The 16,845-nt window shown below is 42.2% G+C and overlaps 2 protein-coding genes across 4 annotated transcripts in view; one reads left to right on the top strand and one right to left on the bottom strand.

Annotated features, from left to right (window-relative positions):
* LOC142586225 (ATP-dependent RNA helicase DDX55) overlaps positions 1-9,946 on the top strand; it is a 35,114-nt gene extending 25,168 nt beyond the window's left edge. For all 3 annotated transcript variants that reach the window (XM_075697477.1, XM_075697486.1, XM_075697480.1), the window contains exons 14-16: positions 5,340-5,436; positions 9,591-9,722; positions 9,783-9,946. In XM_075697477.1, coding sequence (XP_075553592.1) covers positions 5,340-5,436; positions 9,591-9,722; positions 9,783-9,821 — 268 coding nt within the window. In that variant the 3' untranslated portion in view covers positions 9,822-9,946. The remainder of the gene's footprint in view (positions 1-5,339; positions 5,437-9,590; positions 9,723-9,782) is intronic.
* LOC142586216 (dnaJ homolog subfamily C member 10-like) lies at positions 9,916-15,879 on the bottom strand. The gene has a single exon (XM_075697470.1). The coding sequence runs from the start codon at positions 15,509-15,511 to the stop codon at positions 13,166-13,168; it is 2,346 nt and encodes a 781-aa protein (XP_075553585.1). The 5' UTR covers positions 15,512-15,879; the 3' UTR covers positions 9,916-13,165.
* Positions 15,880-16,845: the final 966 nt, after the last annotated feature.

Raw genomic sequence — 16,845 nt, 5'->3', positions numbered from 1 at the left:
ACCCATGTGATACAGGTACAATTCCTGAGCATAACAACATCGCCCACATTTCATATGCTACTGCATCACTTTTGTCTTTCTTTATGCACTGTAAGTTTGTCTGCTTTTGGCATTGCATTCGGATAAATTTAGCTTGTTCAATTTATCAAATAACCAAGTTGCTTATTATCAAATAAAGAAAATAATTACCAGGTTTTAGCAATAACAGAATGTGTCTCTCGGTACTGTTTCTTTATAACTTGGAGGAGTCCTGAACCACCCCTCAGGCTTGGCGAAAAAACACAGTCCGCGTATAGCATATGCCACTGTGAGCATCTCTGCGAAATTTTGCTGTCGTGCGTGGCACGAGGAGGTTGCAAGTGGTGCGAAGTCATCTTTTTCTCAAACACTCTTTTCAGCAAAAGCCTTCTCACTCTTTTCAGCCACCATACTTCATTAACTAGCAGATTCCCATATGCAGCTGCTATTGGCTGATAGCTGACATCAATCAAGAAGGTGTTTGGACCAGTGCACTTCACCCTACTATTACTGTGTATGTTGTTACTGTGTTGATAAACAGCCTGAAGTAAGCGAAAATCAGCAATTCGAATTTCAGTAGCAATTACGTACTTCAGGAAGTAAGACTTATTGTACTATCACCGACTATTGTATGCTTACACTCGGCTGTGCCTGCCCGTGAAAAATGAAACTTTGGCCACACCGCTTAGCAATGTCGTAACTGTCGGGTCTCGCTAATCAGTATTAGTTTTGAACACTCAACTAGCCTCAAACCATGAGAAACTTAAGGTCACACCAGACGTACGCTTGCCAACGCGCGCTCACTCCTGGCCGCTCCTGGCTAGATGCCTTGGCAGACTTCGCCTTGTATTAAGCTATTGTACAAAATGCGCAATTTGGATGTGGCTATTATTTATTGGTCAAGCTGATGCAAGACCAAAGCTGGTCCGCACCACATAGCACAGCCAGACTGGAGCACATGAGCGCAAGCACGCACTCCAGCCCTATCGTGCACATAGCCACTACAGTTGTATGTAGCTGCGTCTGTAGTGTAGGCTAGATACCACAGCCACCATAGGGTGTCGCGATGACCGCGCTCGCTGGGCTCCCGCAGCTTGCTAAGGACAACAGCCTGCTCCGAGTAGTATCTGTGGGTAACGTGACTCAAGGCCTAAGCTCCAACATCTGATGAACAAGTCATCTGCTTCTGAAGTTGCACACCCTCAAGGTGTGTTGCCATCGTGGGCGAAGCTCATTACGTTAGGAATCCTTTCGATATGTGTCCGGAGCGCGACATCCATCACTTAGCCGATGTGTGCACTGCTGACGTACTTGCATGAGCAAACATGAAGATGACATTTGTTTGATCCTCGGAAATTGTCTGATTGGCATAGAGGTAAGTGTGAAAGGAAATGTGCAACTGATGTCACTCGGTGCGAGAATAGCCATGCGTAGCTATCTAGTACACTGTATCAGGTTGAGACACGGTGACTCAACTGTAAGCTGAGGGATAGCATTTGAGTTTGGTGCATCATAGGCATGAAAATTGTAAGTAGTGGCATCTATGCGAACATCCAAAATGAAATTCGAACTGCGCACCACGGTGCTGTTGAGCAGGCGGAGCTTTGTGGGCACCACCCCGCTCTACTATAGCCTTTGCAGTTCGAGGCATCGAAGAAGGACTGGGAGCACCGTGAAGGGGATCACAGGCAATCTTTGACTGCCAATAACTCTGCTTGCATTGAAGTACTTTTTGTGGTAAAGTATTTCTAAAATGGTCTGTTTTAATGCCAAATGCACTTTTTGACTTCAATAAGAAGTTGTTCAGGACCCCTTTAAAGGGATACTGAAACCAAACATTGAGTCAAGTTAAATTGATAAATTAGTGCTGCAAGGTGTCTAAAACATAATTTTTACAGGAAACAAGACTTTTGTAAATTACAAAATTATGTAAAAATGTGCACGGCAGCTGTGAACTGCCATGGGTTATATCACATTTATAATTGATCAAAATTGTAGTCAACCCACTACACAATAAGATCTAAAAATTGTGTTAATTTCGACTTAAAAGAAAATGCCAGTCAGCCAATTTTACTGGATTTTCCACACAAGTGACTGATGGGTGTGTTCAGATAAGGACAGACTTAGGGGCGTTCTGCCTATTTTGTTTTCAGCAGAAATTTTATGTGAGGTGGGCAGGTGTCGCTGTAGAAAGGAATCAACCTTCGTTTTGTGAGACACAGTGCAGATTTTCTGGAAAAAAAGTTGTTTCACTAAAGGTAGAAAGAGCATTTTTGCGACTTGCAGATTTTACAACTAAGATGTTACACACTGTCAAATCTCCAAAGGGTTTCGTGCAAGTTAAAAAAAAAAAAAAGATGCGCAGTTATACTACACATTTTTTTTTGTTGTTGTTGTAATAAAACCCTGAAGATGCCAAACAAAAGTAGCAAAAATTGGCACATTTTAAGGGTGTAAAAAAAATCAATTTTCATGAATATTTTACAGAATGCTTACCCAGTACTGATAAATCTAGTACTGCAAGAATATGTTGCATTGTTTTATTTTAAGCGGAAAAGCTAAGCCTTTTTTCAGACTTCATAGGTGACTATGATCTGTGTAGTTGAGTTCCAATAATAAAATCAAAATTACATTCCTATTGCATTTAGAGCTCGCTTTTGTAGTAGTAAAGAAAAGCGACTCAGATTGTGTCTGTTTTGCTTTAACTGAGCTGGGAAATGAATTGAACTTCGGTTTGCAGAGCTCCTGTATTTTTCCTACGGTATGTTGAGGTAGACAGCACACGAGAGAGCGCACAGCGAGCTGTTTAAGGCTGGTCTGGGGAAACTACTGGCACTACTCTCTAAATACACCTGCTACCTGAAATGCTACCCATATATATGACTGAGGCACCAGCCAAGAGAGAAAGCGCGATGCCGCTACAGCAGCGGAGAAGTCAACTGGTTGTGTTCGGATAAGTTAGTTGCGAAAGGCGTTGCAAATATTTTTCATTCTTAATAAAATTGCTATATTTGGCACAAAAGCCCTTGCACACAGCGGAACTAAGACTACTTTTCCAACATACATCTTTGTTTCTGTTTCACACATAAAAAAATGTCACAATTTCAGCCGAAAGGTGTAGCATCAATTGCGATAGCAAATTACTAGACAGCTATATGAAGTAAGGATAGTACTTTTATTGGCTGCTTAAACTTGTAAACATTCACTTACTAAATTAACCAGCATGGTGTCATGCTTGCACAGGTAAATCTGAACACATCACACTCGCGGTCACTCGCTGTCAAAACGCTGGCGTGAGGAAGAGCAGCAGCAGCAGTGAGCAAATTGCACAAGAAGCCATCAGCCCTCGGTGCACCTAGACTCTGTACCCACTGCAGGTGGCTTTCTACATAGGGCCCGTGCTCGGCCACGCATATGCAACCGCCGCTGCTTGCATTCCGTGCAACGTACAAGGAATTTCCTCGGTCAGGTTTTACGTTCTTCCACGTATTAAATCACTGAATTCCTTGCACCGGCCTGACACCTTTCCATTTTTCTTTCTTTTGTTTTCTTAAGGCGTTCACTTCGTCCTTGTCAATGTGCAGTAAGCAAACATTCTTCAGTTTGCCAGGTACAATGTTCACAAGGTCACTTGCACATTGAATGGCCTTGCCTTGGTGGCTGGTGATCGCAGGTTGTGTAGTGTGGCTTGATGTTTGAAAAGCTCACTGACATCATCGCAAGTATTTTTGTCATGCCTTGTAGCCAAAAAAAGAAGACACTTTGTCAAAAAGAAAAAGAGAGGAAGAAAGGAAAAGAAGTAAGAAAGCCTGAATATGCCCCAAATTTGTTTTTTCTTTTAAAAAGAAAAATTCACATCTTTGACCATGTCATGCTATGGCTGATTAAACTCAATTTACCTTAATTCCGTGAGAGAAGTTGTATAGATGTAGAGTAAAATATTTAATGTATAGTAAACTAATCTCTATACCACACGCTTTTTAAGATAGAACATTTTGCGACTCGAGATTTTTGCACCTTGTCTCAGTGAAGTCCCCCCCCCCCCCCCCTCCCGTTGGAATTGGACACAAAGACGTATATTGGAGAAGTAGTCTTGGTTTCACTGTGTGGAAGGGTTTTTCTGCCTAATATAAAAATTTTAGGGATAATCTAAAATATTTGGGGCACCTTTTACGACTGTCTTACATACAGGGAGCATTTCAGGTAGCAGGTGTATTTAGAGAGTAGTGTCGGTAGTCTCCCCAGACGAGCCTTGAACATCTCACTGTGCGTGTTCTCACATGCTTGCTACCTCCACGTACTGTAGGAAAAATATGGATACAGGAGCCCTGCAAACACAAGTTCATTTCGTGGCTCAGCAGAGGCAAAAAAGACAGAATCCGAGTCATTTTCCTTTACTAGTACTCCAAGGTAAACGAGCGGAGAACACAATATGAATGTAATTTTGATTTTATTATTATAACTACACAGGTCATAAGAATGACCATACAGGGGTCTGATACAGCCACTGATTTCAGGGTTATTGAGAGGCACGTGCTCAGGAAGCAAGGTTTGCAAATTAAAAAAATATACTTCTGTGGGTGTTGTAAATTTAAATTTCTTTGGACGAATAGCTTTAATGGTATAGAATTATGAAAGTTTGGCAGTCTGCAATGTTTTAGTTATTGAGTGACAGGTCTTGAAAGTTGTAAAACTGAAAGTTGGTAAAATGCTCTTCTCTACTTTAGTGAATCACTTCTTTCTTCTTTGTTTTTTTTTTTTTGTTTTGTTTTTTTTTTTGTTCAGGAAATTCGCACTCCGTCTTGCAAAATGAAGGTTAATTTCTTTCTACAGAGACATTTTCCCACCTCACAGAAAATTTTTGCTGAAAAAAAAAATTTTGGGACCCCCCTAAGTCTGTCCTTATCTAAACACACCTTGATGCTACCTCTTCACGCTGCTCTACTGACCTTATTGACGGGATTCTGGCACCTTGTCTGTGCAAGCCATTGACTCGAAGCAGGCAGAGTACTGCCTAGCAGAGTATGGTCTTGGAGATTTCCAGCATGGCCTTTGAGGATACATACACAAGAGCATGTTTTTCACGGATGATTTAAACTGCAGAAGAATTGTGGGGCCACTTTCCTTGTGATATTCTCTTACTTAAGCCTCCTCTTGGCACAAGACAAACCTCGTAAACTTTCTAGAAGGGTACTCTAACATTGTAGATTGGTTTATTGTTCTACATATAGTTGGGGGGCCTTGACGCTGTTAAGCAATGAAACTCCAAATACACACACATATACTGTAATTTAATTATAGCATTTTCATTTTCTTCTCAGGGAAAAATCACGAGAAAAACAGAGGCAAGCAAAATTGAAGAATGTGCAGGAAGGTACCAGTGCTGATACCGAAGATGTCAAGGTGATGGCCAAAAAGGTAACGATTAACTGTCCAAAGATTGGAATGAGCATTCCTGTTCTTTGAAATCTGTCTGAATTACAGAAGAAATAATTTATACATATTTCACTCCATTTTCAATATTTCTTTTTGAATGTTAGTGAAACTAGGGCCTGGACAGTTGTTGATGCTTTTCTTTTTTGCCTTTCCTGTAGGCTCCATTCTCTCTGTGTTAAGATCGCTGTAAAGACCAGTTGTGCTATGGTAATGCTTTCATTTGGATGAGCTCACTTGACTAGGGAAAGTGAGAATGTATCCCAAGGGTATAACAACCTGGCCAAATTAAATTCCTATTGCCAATCTGCCTTACTGGATGTCTTTGTCAGAATATTTCAACTAAAGCACAAAATATTTCACAAATAACTTTGCTAGCAAATGCACCTGTGTTCTCGCATTCTGCACACTCCTACAAGCAGTGCTGTTGGCAATATTTTTTATACATGCACGGAAAGCTTGAAAAACACGTGCTAACTGATCTTTGCCGTAAAATTCACGAGTTTTCCACCTGTGAAATTTCTTTTAATTATCCTGGCATTGGCACTACTGACTACTAGTGAAGACAGTGATGACATACCAGAAAAACTGAAAATAAATGCAGCTTTCTGACCACATAAGAAGCATACTGCCAGCGAAATCATGCCCAGGCTGTGACATTCTTCACTCCCTTTCATGCCTGCTCCTGCGTTTAATTTATCCCCAAGCATGTGCCCAATGTTCTGACAGACTTTGTCAGGGCTACAACAGTCTTTGTTGCTGCTGCCATTGCTACGACAGCACAGGAAAGCAATGCAGGTTTTCGTAGACAACACATATTGCCCAGCTCAGCAGCTCTTAGCTTTTTAGTAGCCAATGCCGCTGCTGAAATGAAAATAATCTCGGGGATATTTGTGAAACCAAAAATACTGCGTACTTAAGCAGAAGGAATTTTTTTTTGTATATAGTGCGGTTGAGATAAAAATGCAATCGCTTCATAAACATGTTACATATAACACTAATTAGCTGTGTAATTAACTACACAATCAATAAGGTCTGGACGCGAGCGTGTTGGAGTCGTAGAATTACCACCAACCAGCGGCCGCATGTCTGTTAATCACAAATCGTAAAACTGAGACAATTTTACAGACATGTCACCTATGCTGTGTGTCATCTTATGTCACATATGTCGAACAAGGCTATGGCTTTCATATTTTGGCAAGAGACATCTCAAAAACAGTGCTAGTCTTGCAATTCTTAGTGAATTGGCATGCACATGCCTTGAGCACTAATTGGCTTAATTTCGTAATGGCATCATGTAACCTAAAGCTCATTTGTAAGTACTCTATTACCATTTTTCTTATACATCTGTGCAGCAAAGCCTGCAGTAACCACGAAAGGATATCTAAGCAATTTGGAATGTGTACAGACATGCCACTGCTGCAAACGGTTGTGCCGGGTACCACAGCTCAACCCATGCCATCACTGTGATTCCAGCATCGTATGCACCAACTGCTGCAACTCCACATTTAAAACAGCAAGCAGTGCTAACCTTTGCTAATCTTTAGCTAACGGTTGCAACCATGCCTAGCAACTCCAGGTACTCGGTGCACTCCGTTAGCACAGGCGCACACCAAGGACTTCTCATCCAATCATCGGTGAGAGCTAGATAACCTCCGGAAATGGCATGTTGTGTTAGAGAGGCTGTTAATATAATTAAACACAATCCGACAAAAGCACGAATGATGCATACACAACATCGGCACATGCACATTAGTTACTGGCACACTCCAACATATTTCCAAAGATGTGTGACAGGGTACAGCATTGGAAAATTATAAAGGCAGATTCTACTTCCATGGTATTTTGAGCTTCTTGCGAAGTGTCTTAGGTACTCTATTGTCGCTGCCTTAGAAAGTGATAACAGATTATGTATTTTTTGCATTGCTTTTACGTAAAAATTGTAACATCCAGCTTCAGTTTTTACAGCTGCATATAGCTCTCTCAACTTTTTTCAGACCTTGTATATTCTGCTCATAGGCTGGTAACTAGTACCAATATTGCAATAGGATAAAAATGATACAGTCTCATTGGCAGTTGTCCTGTACACGTAAATGTACTTTTATTTAAGTAACATTACCTGGTGGCCTTGGCTTCCTTTCTAGTTCCCTTTTAAGCGTCCTAGTTTTAGCCCCTAAGCTTAATTACAGCAGAATGCAACAACTGTGTACTTTTTGTTTCACTGATATTAGTAAGCTGTGGTTGATGTCTTAACTCTGTGAGGGTCGATTTTCTTCGCCATATCTGACCGCCCAGGGCTGATTTTTTTTTTATTGCAGATTCAAATTCTTCCTAGGGACTTATTTCTAAAAAAATTACCGTAATTTTTCTAGGGTGACCATAAAGTGAGAAAACAAAATTTTGCTTTGGTATATATGTACTCTTCATTCGTGAATAACAACAATAAAAAATGAAATAAACTTGTAAGAATTAAAATTTTGATGCATTGTTATACACATAGTTCAAGGCTTTGAAAATGCGCACACAAGAATATTTCGCAACTCTCACCTGTTCATGCTCTTACACTAATATTTACATCCATAGCGTAATCTAACTGCGAAGGTGCGCACACTCAAGAAAACTGTGCGGTTGTGTGTCCATCAGAAAAGCAATACGTGTGACAAACTTCTGCTAATCTTCATCATATCGCCAACCAGAGGCAATTGGTTTTAGCAAGTGTCCAAACAAATAAAAGCAACAGAAACACATGCACAACAGCATCCTTCCTATGTGCACCCTTGTGAGCTAAATGAGCGAGAAACAAGCGGTAGCCCTTTGAGCGATTAGTAACGAGATAGCCAGCAGTTTTGCAAGCGAAAGAAGCCGAAACCGCCCGCTGAACAAAACCCAAACCGCCGCCCACCCGCTCGCGCGCCAATGCGCGAGCGGTAGTATGTAGCCGCGTGGGAGAAAAGTAGATATAAAACAAACCATGCAACGAAAACCGAGAGAGGGAGGCACGCGAAAAAAATTCCCTCTATTCCCACATAGTGGCAGCACATGATAGAAAAGAAAAAGTTGGGAAATTGGCGCGTTATTTAAATGTACAAACAGCACCATAAATATGCGGCATCGACCATTTTTGGATTTGTTCGCGGTGCCGTATATTTACGTCATTGACCCTCAAAGGGTTAAGCTTGTTTGCCCAGTGCAGTTAAACCAATTATCGTATATATTCGAATATAAGGCAAAGCTTTTTCGCAGAATCCTTAGCCTCAAAGGCACCCCCCACCGTATATGTGAGGTTGATAGATTCAGATACTGTTTCAATATGACGGCAACAGCGCCACATTTCCAAGGATCCACATTTTAGACGACAGCGCAAATTGAAGCAACTAATAAGCCTTGGCAGGTGAGGCACTACCACATTTTTGCCCATATAACCTGCACTGAGAATTCAAAAAATTTAGCAGTAAAGGTATAGCGTGCGTTATATGTGAATTTTTGCCTTGAGGTGCGACTTCTTGGCAGCGCGATGTTCACCTTTTGATGTGGCGTCAAAGCAATGTGAACCATGCTGCTGGGAAGCCACATCATAAGGCGAACATTGTGCTACCATGAAGTCACACCTCAAGGCGAAATTTTCACATAACCCATGCCAATTATTTAATATTTTAGGTAATACCTAGTGAGTCTGCATAATCCGTTGGTGACTTTATATCGCCTTATATTTAAGTGTTCATTTTCTTGGGACCCCCAACTGCACCCTCTCCTAATAATCAAATAAATATGGCAATTCTATTCTGCAATGTCTAATAAATGCTCTCATTTACTACTTCCATAAGCTGATTACCAACTGTGAACCTTTTGTTTTCTCTCCAGACTATATGGTAATTAATTTAAAACTATTTTCGTGCATATTATCCATAAAATAAAACTTACATTTTGCTGGGTTTATGCCTGCAGTAATTCCAATAAATATGATCTGCAAACCACAGGTTAGCGATGTATGCCCTGTAACTTCTTACACTTTCTTCATAGGCCACAAGCCACATTAAACACTAAGTGGCTGTTGTCACCGGCTTGAGATTTTTTCATTTTTATAGAGGGGCTGATGTCATGCAGAAGCCAAACATGTATTATTTTTTGTTGTTGTCTAGGGCTCATTTGTGAAAAGCAGACAAAAGCAGAGACAAGGCAAGAAGCGAAAGACAAAAGAAGACTATGAAAATGAAGAGTGGGATGACTTGGCTTCAGATGCAAGGTTGTTAAAAAAGCTGAAGCAGAATAAGGTAAGGCAGAATAGTGCTTTACATTATTAGTGCTAACATTTATTCACATTATGTTTTCAGATCTCAAAAGAAGAGTTTGATGAAGCGTTTCTAACCTAGGCAAAGCCATCCTTGAGCCACTTGGCACAGTGTGTTTGCTGGAACAAGATATCAGCACTTTCGCATTATTTTGTGTGCAAAATAAACACAAGAATGACAATGTCAAGAATTTATTCTCACTTATAGTTCATGTCTTGAATTCTAGTCCATATGCTAGCAATTATAAATGCAAAAGAATGTGTAAACAGGACACACGTAAACCGGTGTAAAAAATTCTTATAAGGATCGGTGTAAACCAGCAGAGTATGAAGCATCAGCAGAGCGTCAGTGCAAAACAGCAAGATTTGCAATCATGTAGTGCATAAAAAATGTGCAAAACAATTACATCTGTATAAAATGTATAACTGTGAACATTTAAAGCCATGACAGTACAAACACAAAAGGAATGACAAGAGCAGTGGTCATTATAGTTGGGTCAAGAAAGCAGGAGAGGCTCCTTCCAAAAAAGCATGACGTGCCTGCCATTTATCCCTTTGTGCTTCCTACGCTCTTAAAAAAGTTTGCACCCTTTGTGGCCTATTTTGCCCCGCAGCAATAATAGTCATGTCTTGCCCGCATTTCCTTTCTTTAAAGCTGCGAGCCCGGTACTTCGACGTTGTGAGCAGCATTCCCATTATCAGCATGACATAGTATTCTTCATAGGAAAGTAGCGAGCCCCGTGTTTTCAAGAAAGGAAATGCAAGCAAGGCAGATGACGTTGTTGTGCAACTCTTTTAAGAGTGTAGAAATAGTTCCCTTGTATGCGTTGATCCCGCACTACACACATGAACAACCAAAACCTTCAAGTCTGGGTATGAAGCACAAAAAGGCCATCTGAAAAGGGTATTGAAAGTATCCTCCCCCAGACACATGTACACACACCTGCTTTGTGTGTGGATGTGTACCTGTGCAGATGTACCAAGAAAGGGTAACTGGACCAACTGATCCTTCAAAAACGCATCACTTATGCCTGGTAAACAAAAAACTCCCCCAAAAGGGCTTATCGAGCGAAGGCAGGATATGGATACAAAGGATAAGGAGGGGTTGCAATAGGTTATGCCTTTTGCTACATCCTCGGGACACTTGCAGCCGTGTTCTGGACCTGGTACCGACCATAGATAGCTAAGCCGAAATAAAATGTGAACTCATTACGGAATGTTGGAGCTGTGTATGAACCGAGTTTCCTTACTGCCAAGATGCATAGCCCAGAGCGGTGAGGTGTGTCGTGGTAGTTACACAAGTGCAGAGTTGCATTCCTTGTTTCATGCTGTAAGACAAGTTTTGTCAAGCTCCTGTTCTGTGAACTTTTGTGGCTGTGGACCTTCTAGCACCCCCCCCCCCCCCCCACACTTCTAGAAGTGAGAAAATAAAGAACCCTTCCTAAATAAATGCATTGCACAATGCTGTTACAATAGTATGTAGGTTACCATAAAGGCACTAATGTGCTCTCTTTAATATGACAGGAACAAGCAAGGTTTGGTTTGCTGCCTGAATACAGTACAGTTTGATGCAAAAGCACCTCCAATAGAATACAAGACTGGGGAACGCATCAAATAAATTTGAGCACACATAAGTATACCAGTGAGCAGAATGACAAGTTAGTACGAATGACGTTCATGTTAAGGCGGAAAAACACATTAACAATAGCAAATGGCAAGGACCTGTAGCTGCAGAGCCATCAGGAAGCAAGTTGCTGCTGGCAACACAATGAATAGTATAGTCAGCCACAAAAGGTTACAAGCCAGGATTTGCGGAAAGCTTAATTCTCGCAAAGCCTCGGCACACAGCCTCGAATTAAAAGTTTCAACCTATAGAAGTTTTTGCGACCTACGCACTGGTCCATTAAATTAGGCACGCCAAGCCATAACGAAGCAGAAATGCACACTTGTCATGGAACTTTTGAAATATATTTTTTGGCCGACATCTGTGCCCACAGAGCATGAAACAATTGTACGCAAGTAGCACTTTACCTAGTGGTCATAGCTATCTGAGCAGAGAAGCTTTTGCATCATTTTTCAGCTAATGGCTTAAAATTGAGCCATATTTGGCTGGTTTCTTCACAAAATGCACACAAAAATGTTTGCAGCCATCAGGCAATTTAGCATATATAATACTGCTTATAATAAAGAAAAGAAAAAGCTGACTTTCATATGTTAAGCTTCTTTTAAAAGGCTTGTCAATAGGCCAAAGCGCACTTGTGCTCGCAGCTCCCCATGTAAAGATTGCTCATTTAAAAAGTAGAAAATCCTAGTGCTCGCCTAAAATATTTTGATATCCAATTCATTTAAAAGATGCTCATTTAATTTCCAGTTTCCACCTTTACCATAATTATTGAGTGAGTAACTTATAATTAAATACCATGAACACAAGAGTATATAGGAACGCAAGATGGCAACAGCAGCTGTTGCACAAGAACAAAAATGCAGTTTGAGATGCTTAGTAGAACAAGAAACAGCCACTCAAGTATGTCCACCGTTGATACCAACTGCTTGTACAAATATCTTTTACAAGAGCGCTGTATAAACTTGGCAGATATATCTGAAATTTATGTTCTACACTATTTTATAAGTTGGATGTTTTCATCATCATTCATGATCCTTCCTCAAGGTTACGAAAATGAGGCAGGAGCTATTTTGAATGCTGTGAATTACATCTTATAAGGCAGCAGAACATTCACTCGCTTAATTTGTGGCGAGTATACATAATAATCCAATCTCAATTCAGCTTTTTTTTTAAATAAAAAGAAATGAATCATGTGCTTAAAACTTGTGTACAATTGCCAGCTTCAGGCATTATAAGAAAGGATAAACAATACTTCTTCCAATGCTCACGGAACATAGAATGCTGAACTTTTTCTCTAACATGGTAGTGCCTTAGTAAAGTTGTCATGTGTGGCAATACTCTGCACACTGAAGTGAAATTGAGCCACACTAGGCAAGGAAAGAGTCCAATTTACATGCAGTTCAATGTTTGTGGCTTTTTCCTTGGCACCCCTGCATGGACTGGCAAAAACAATTTGCATACACAAACATCCATACTGTGACTGAATGGGTTATGCACTGCACTATTTAACCAGTTACCTGTGCAACTTAGGTACAAGACTCTGCTCTGAACTTCTGGCATTCAAGCATAAAAATGATGAGATAGCACTCCTTTGCCTTTCCTTGCACTGCGTGCTTCAAAAATGACTAGGCAAATCCTTCAAGCACAATCAGTTGTCAAAAACGTTTAGAACACATGCTGCTGCTTTGACATGTAGCAAAAGCCAACATTCTTAAAGAACCAAGATTTGTGTGTAACAGTGCAATTATATACATGACCATAGAGAGGGCATACCCTCCTGTCAGTAAGCAAATGGTTTCATTCTACAGTTCATCATCAATTCTTTTAGACCTAGATTTTTGTTTGAGAAATAATTCCAATGTGTTCACCAAATCAGCCTCTCTATGGTCATGAATTATGCTACCAACTGCAGACTGAAGCTTAGTAGTCTTACCAACAAAGAACATAACAGTGGGATAACGATGCACTTGTGCTGCATCACAAGCATGCCAGTGCTCCTCACAATTGACAGTACCAAATTTTACTCTACCTTCAAACTTTTTTGCAACTGCTTCAAACACAGGCCTGAAGGACACACAGTGCCCACACCATGGAGCATAGAAGTCTACAAGCCATGGTGCAGTGTCACCAAGAACATCCTTATAGAAACGGTGATGATCAAGTTCTTCAACACTGCTAGGAAGAAAATGCAATGCCCAGTCCTTGAAAGATACTGCATCTCTTGACCAGCCGTTGAACGTTGAGTAGTGGCGACTGCTGAAATGTCCACGAGGATAGATACGAAGGTGGGGATATGAGCGCACACCATGTTCAGCACAGAATTGTCTGTGGGCATCACAGTCAAGCTGACCAACATTTATGTTTGGCTCATCGGCCACCATCTTGGCAAATTTGTTCCACTCTGGTGCCAGTTTCTTACAATGTCCACACCAAGGTGCAAAAAAGTCTATGGCCCAAACATCAGCTTCGCTTTTGCCTTCTACCAGTTCTTTAAATGTTTCGGGGTGGAGTGTTATCACTTTAGGATCAAGCGATATTTCAATGAATTCCTTGATTTCTACAGCTGTCCTGTAGCCACTCAGAGATGTGGTTGAACCATTGTGGAATAAAACAAGGTTTGGATACGAGCTGACCCCATTGCTTTGGCACAGTGGAGCATCTAAGGTGCAATCAACAACGCCAAACATTATGTCCTCGAAAGAGCGGGACACTTTTCGCAGTTCAGGAAGTGTGCGCATGCATGGTGGACACCAAGGTGCAAAAAAATCAACTAACCATGTGGTTTTGCTCTGCGACACCTTTTTGTCAAAGGTTGCTGTTGTTACAGTCTGCAAGCGGCTTCCTGCACTTTCCTTTGCAAATGAAGCTAAATCTCGTGCATTAACACGACCATGATACACTTCATATTCACCACTTGATCGCAAGAGGATGAAGGAAGGAGATTTTGTCACTGAAAACTGTGCACAGACATCTACCTCCTGGCTGCAGTCGATAGAGCCGAGACGCACTGACTGAATGTAACCTCTTATGTGTTTCAACTCTAGCTCTGCAGCTGTGTCAGGCTGTTTGCTCTTAGAGAAATGCAGAAGCCATGGTTCCGACTCATCGCTGCCATCTAGCTGCTGAATCAGGCCACTGAAGAGCTCGGATGTTATTGGCTCAAAACTAGGAAGCTCTTTCAGAATGGCTCTCCGCAATTCAGAGGCATCACTCCCCACTAATTCTTGAGGTTTGTTAACCTGGCTGGTTGCTGCTTCAAAAAAGTACACTCCATCATTAATTCTTAACTTTTTGCACAGTGTTGCTTCTTTGCTGCAATCAAGCAGGGAGACATAAGCAAGGCCATTAAGTGCAACAGCCAACTTCTTGAGCTCTTCTTTTGCTAAACATGTGTCGGCACTAGTACAGGAAGCAACTACCACTGATCTAAGCAGTGAGCTGGCTTCAGCCTGTAAGAGACCAGTCTCTGATATATCAACGTCAAGGTCCGGAAGCCGACGCAACACAAAATCTTTCAAATCATCCAAGTCTCTAGAACCAGTGTACTTTTCTCTCTCTGGATAGAAGATCAATGAGGGAAAAGAGTGTATGCCTTCCTGCCTGCACAACTGCCAATCTTCTTCGCAATTTACTGCGCCAATCCTAATAACTCCTTCGAAACTTCTGGCCAGTTGACGCCAGGCCGGAGCAAGGTGGTGGCAGTGGGAACATTGTGGAGAATAATAGTTGACAAACCAGACGTCCTCCGACTCAATTACTGAGCTCTGAAAGTCGTTTCTGCTCAATGTCACCACTTCGGGATCGTCATCGTAAATGCCGAACTTTTCGTAATAGTAGTTCCAGCTGTGATACTGTCGCCCCCATCCGTTCTGGTCACCGTCCAACCCTTCTTCTCCGTAGGTGTCGTAACGCTTTCGAACGTCTGGGTCCTTCAACACTTCATACGCCTTGTTGATATTTACGAATTTGTCATGTGCCTCGGGATCACCTTGGTTCTTATCTGGGTGAAACTTCAGAGCTAACTTCTTGAAGGCTCGTCGTATGTCACGGCTGTCGGCGTCACGTTCGATACCCAGGAGCTGGTAATAATCGTCGCACAATGCAGCTGGCCATAAGACGACGAGGAGGATCACTTTTGCAGCTCTCATTGCGTTAAGCAAGTCAACGTGTCACCGTACCCACGACACACAAAAGGCGGCGAGACTCGGAGCAATACTAGCGGTCAGTAGCTCTAGACAATGCGCGACAGCCAAAACGCAAGCTTTTTACCATAATCAGCTTAACGTCATCTCCAATTAGTACTGCTCAACGCAAAATAACACTTATTGTTGATGTCAGAGCTTCTAAACTTTGCGACAAACTTTCTTAATTTAGTATGAGCAATAAAAGCTTAGCTTACGCATGATACCAACGGTGCCCACGCGATTGCCACGATTCAACGCGACGCCAAGGACGAGACTGAAAACGATTTGGATTGGCGTGGCCATGCGTGGCTCGGCTGGTTTCGGCGAATTCGGCAAATCGTACGGGTGTGCCCTGGGACAACGATGGTTGGATGTAGTTTCCTTCCTCCATGGTTGGATGAAACCATAGAGTTTCTCGTTATAGTGAGAAACTCTATGGATGAAACCAGAGTTTCATACAAGATAAAACGGCGCATTGGGGCGCCCTGGTGCGCACCGGTGCGATGAGCCATGAGCCTAGCCAACGTCTCCTCAGCAGCCGCATTGACTGTAATAGTGCACCAAGCCGCCGGCATTAATACTTGAACCATATTTTCGGTTTCGGTTTTGGGCGCGCGCGTTTTGAACGCTATCTGGAACGCGTTATGCCGGCTGCGCAGATTGGCGCGGCATTTGTTTTTGCTACAGCTCAACCGCGCGCGGTATCATTTAGTAAAAATGATTGCGAACGATCTTTAAAACCCTCCATCGAATCTGTGCCACGTGCAATTTCATAAAGCAGACGCAAGACACCTTGTGAAATGAATTAATTTCGTTCTATATAAATGCTCGCTCCGGGCATTTCGTGCATTCATCCAATGTTGTGGCACCAGGTAAGCAGCAGTAGTTCCCGTGCAAAGCTCCATCGGACGGCATCGGCTGAAAAAAAATTACAAGCATGTGTCATTTTCGTATTAACACCTTATATTAATAATGCGTGTTGTTACGTTTCGCCTCCGACGTGCGATATAGCCGGCGCGGATGCAACGGACGCCGGGGCTTCGTTCACAGCGGCGGACATTTTGGCCAGTTCAGCGCTGTCCCAACGCCTCCTGTTTGGCGCGTCCAGGCATGTTTCAATGCCACTAGTCTTCGTGTGTGTGTGTGTGTGTGCGTGTGTGTGTGTGTGCATGTTGGTGCCCACGCTTGTCAAAGCGCGGCAGCCGGGGAGAGGAGCTCCCCAAGTGTGAAGCGAGGAGGTCTGACCGGCGCCGGCCCGGCGGATGCGTCACTACACTCGTCTCAACGTGTCTCTCAGC

This window comes from Dermacentor variabilis, chromosome 1 (genome assembly GCF_050947875.1).
Source record: "Dermacentor variabilis isolate Ectoservices chromosome 1, ASM5094787v1, whole genome shotgun sequence".
NCBI lineage: Eukaryota > Metazoa > Arthropoda > Arachnida > Ixodida > Ixodidae > Dermacentor > Dermacentor variabilis.
The sequence above is the reverse complement of the archived record's forward strand: the minus strand, read 5'-3'. Positions and strand labels throughout refer to the sequence as shown.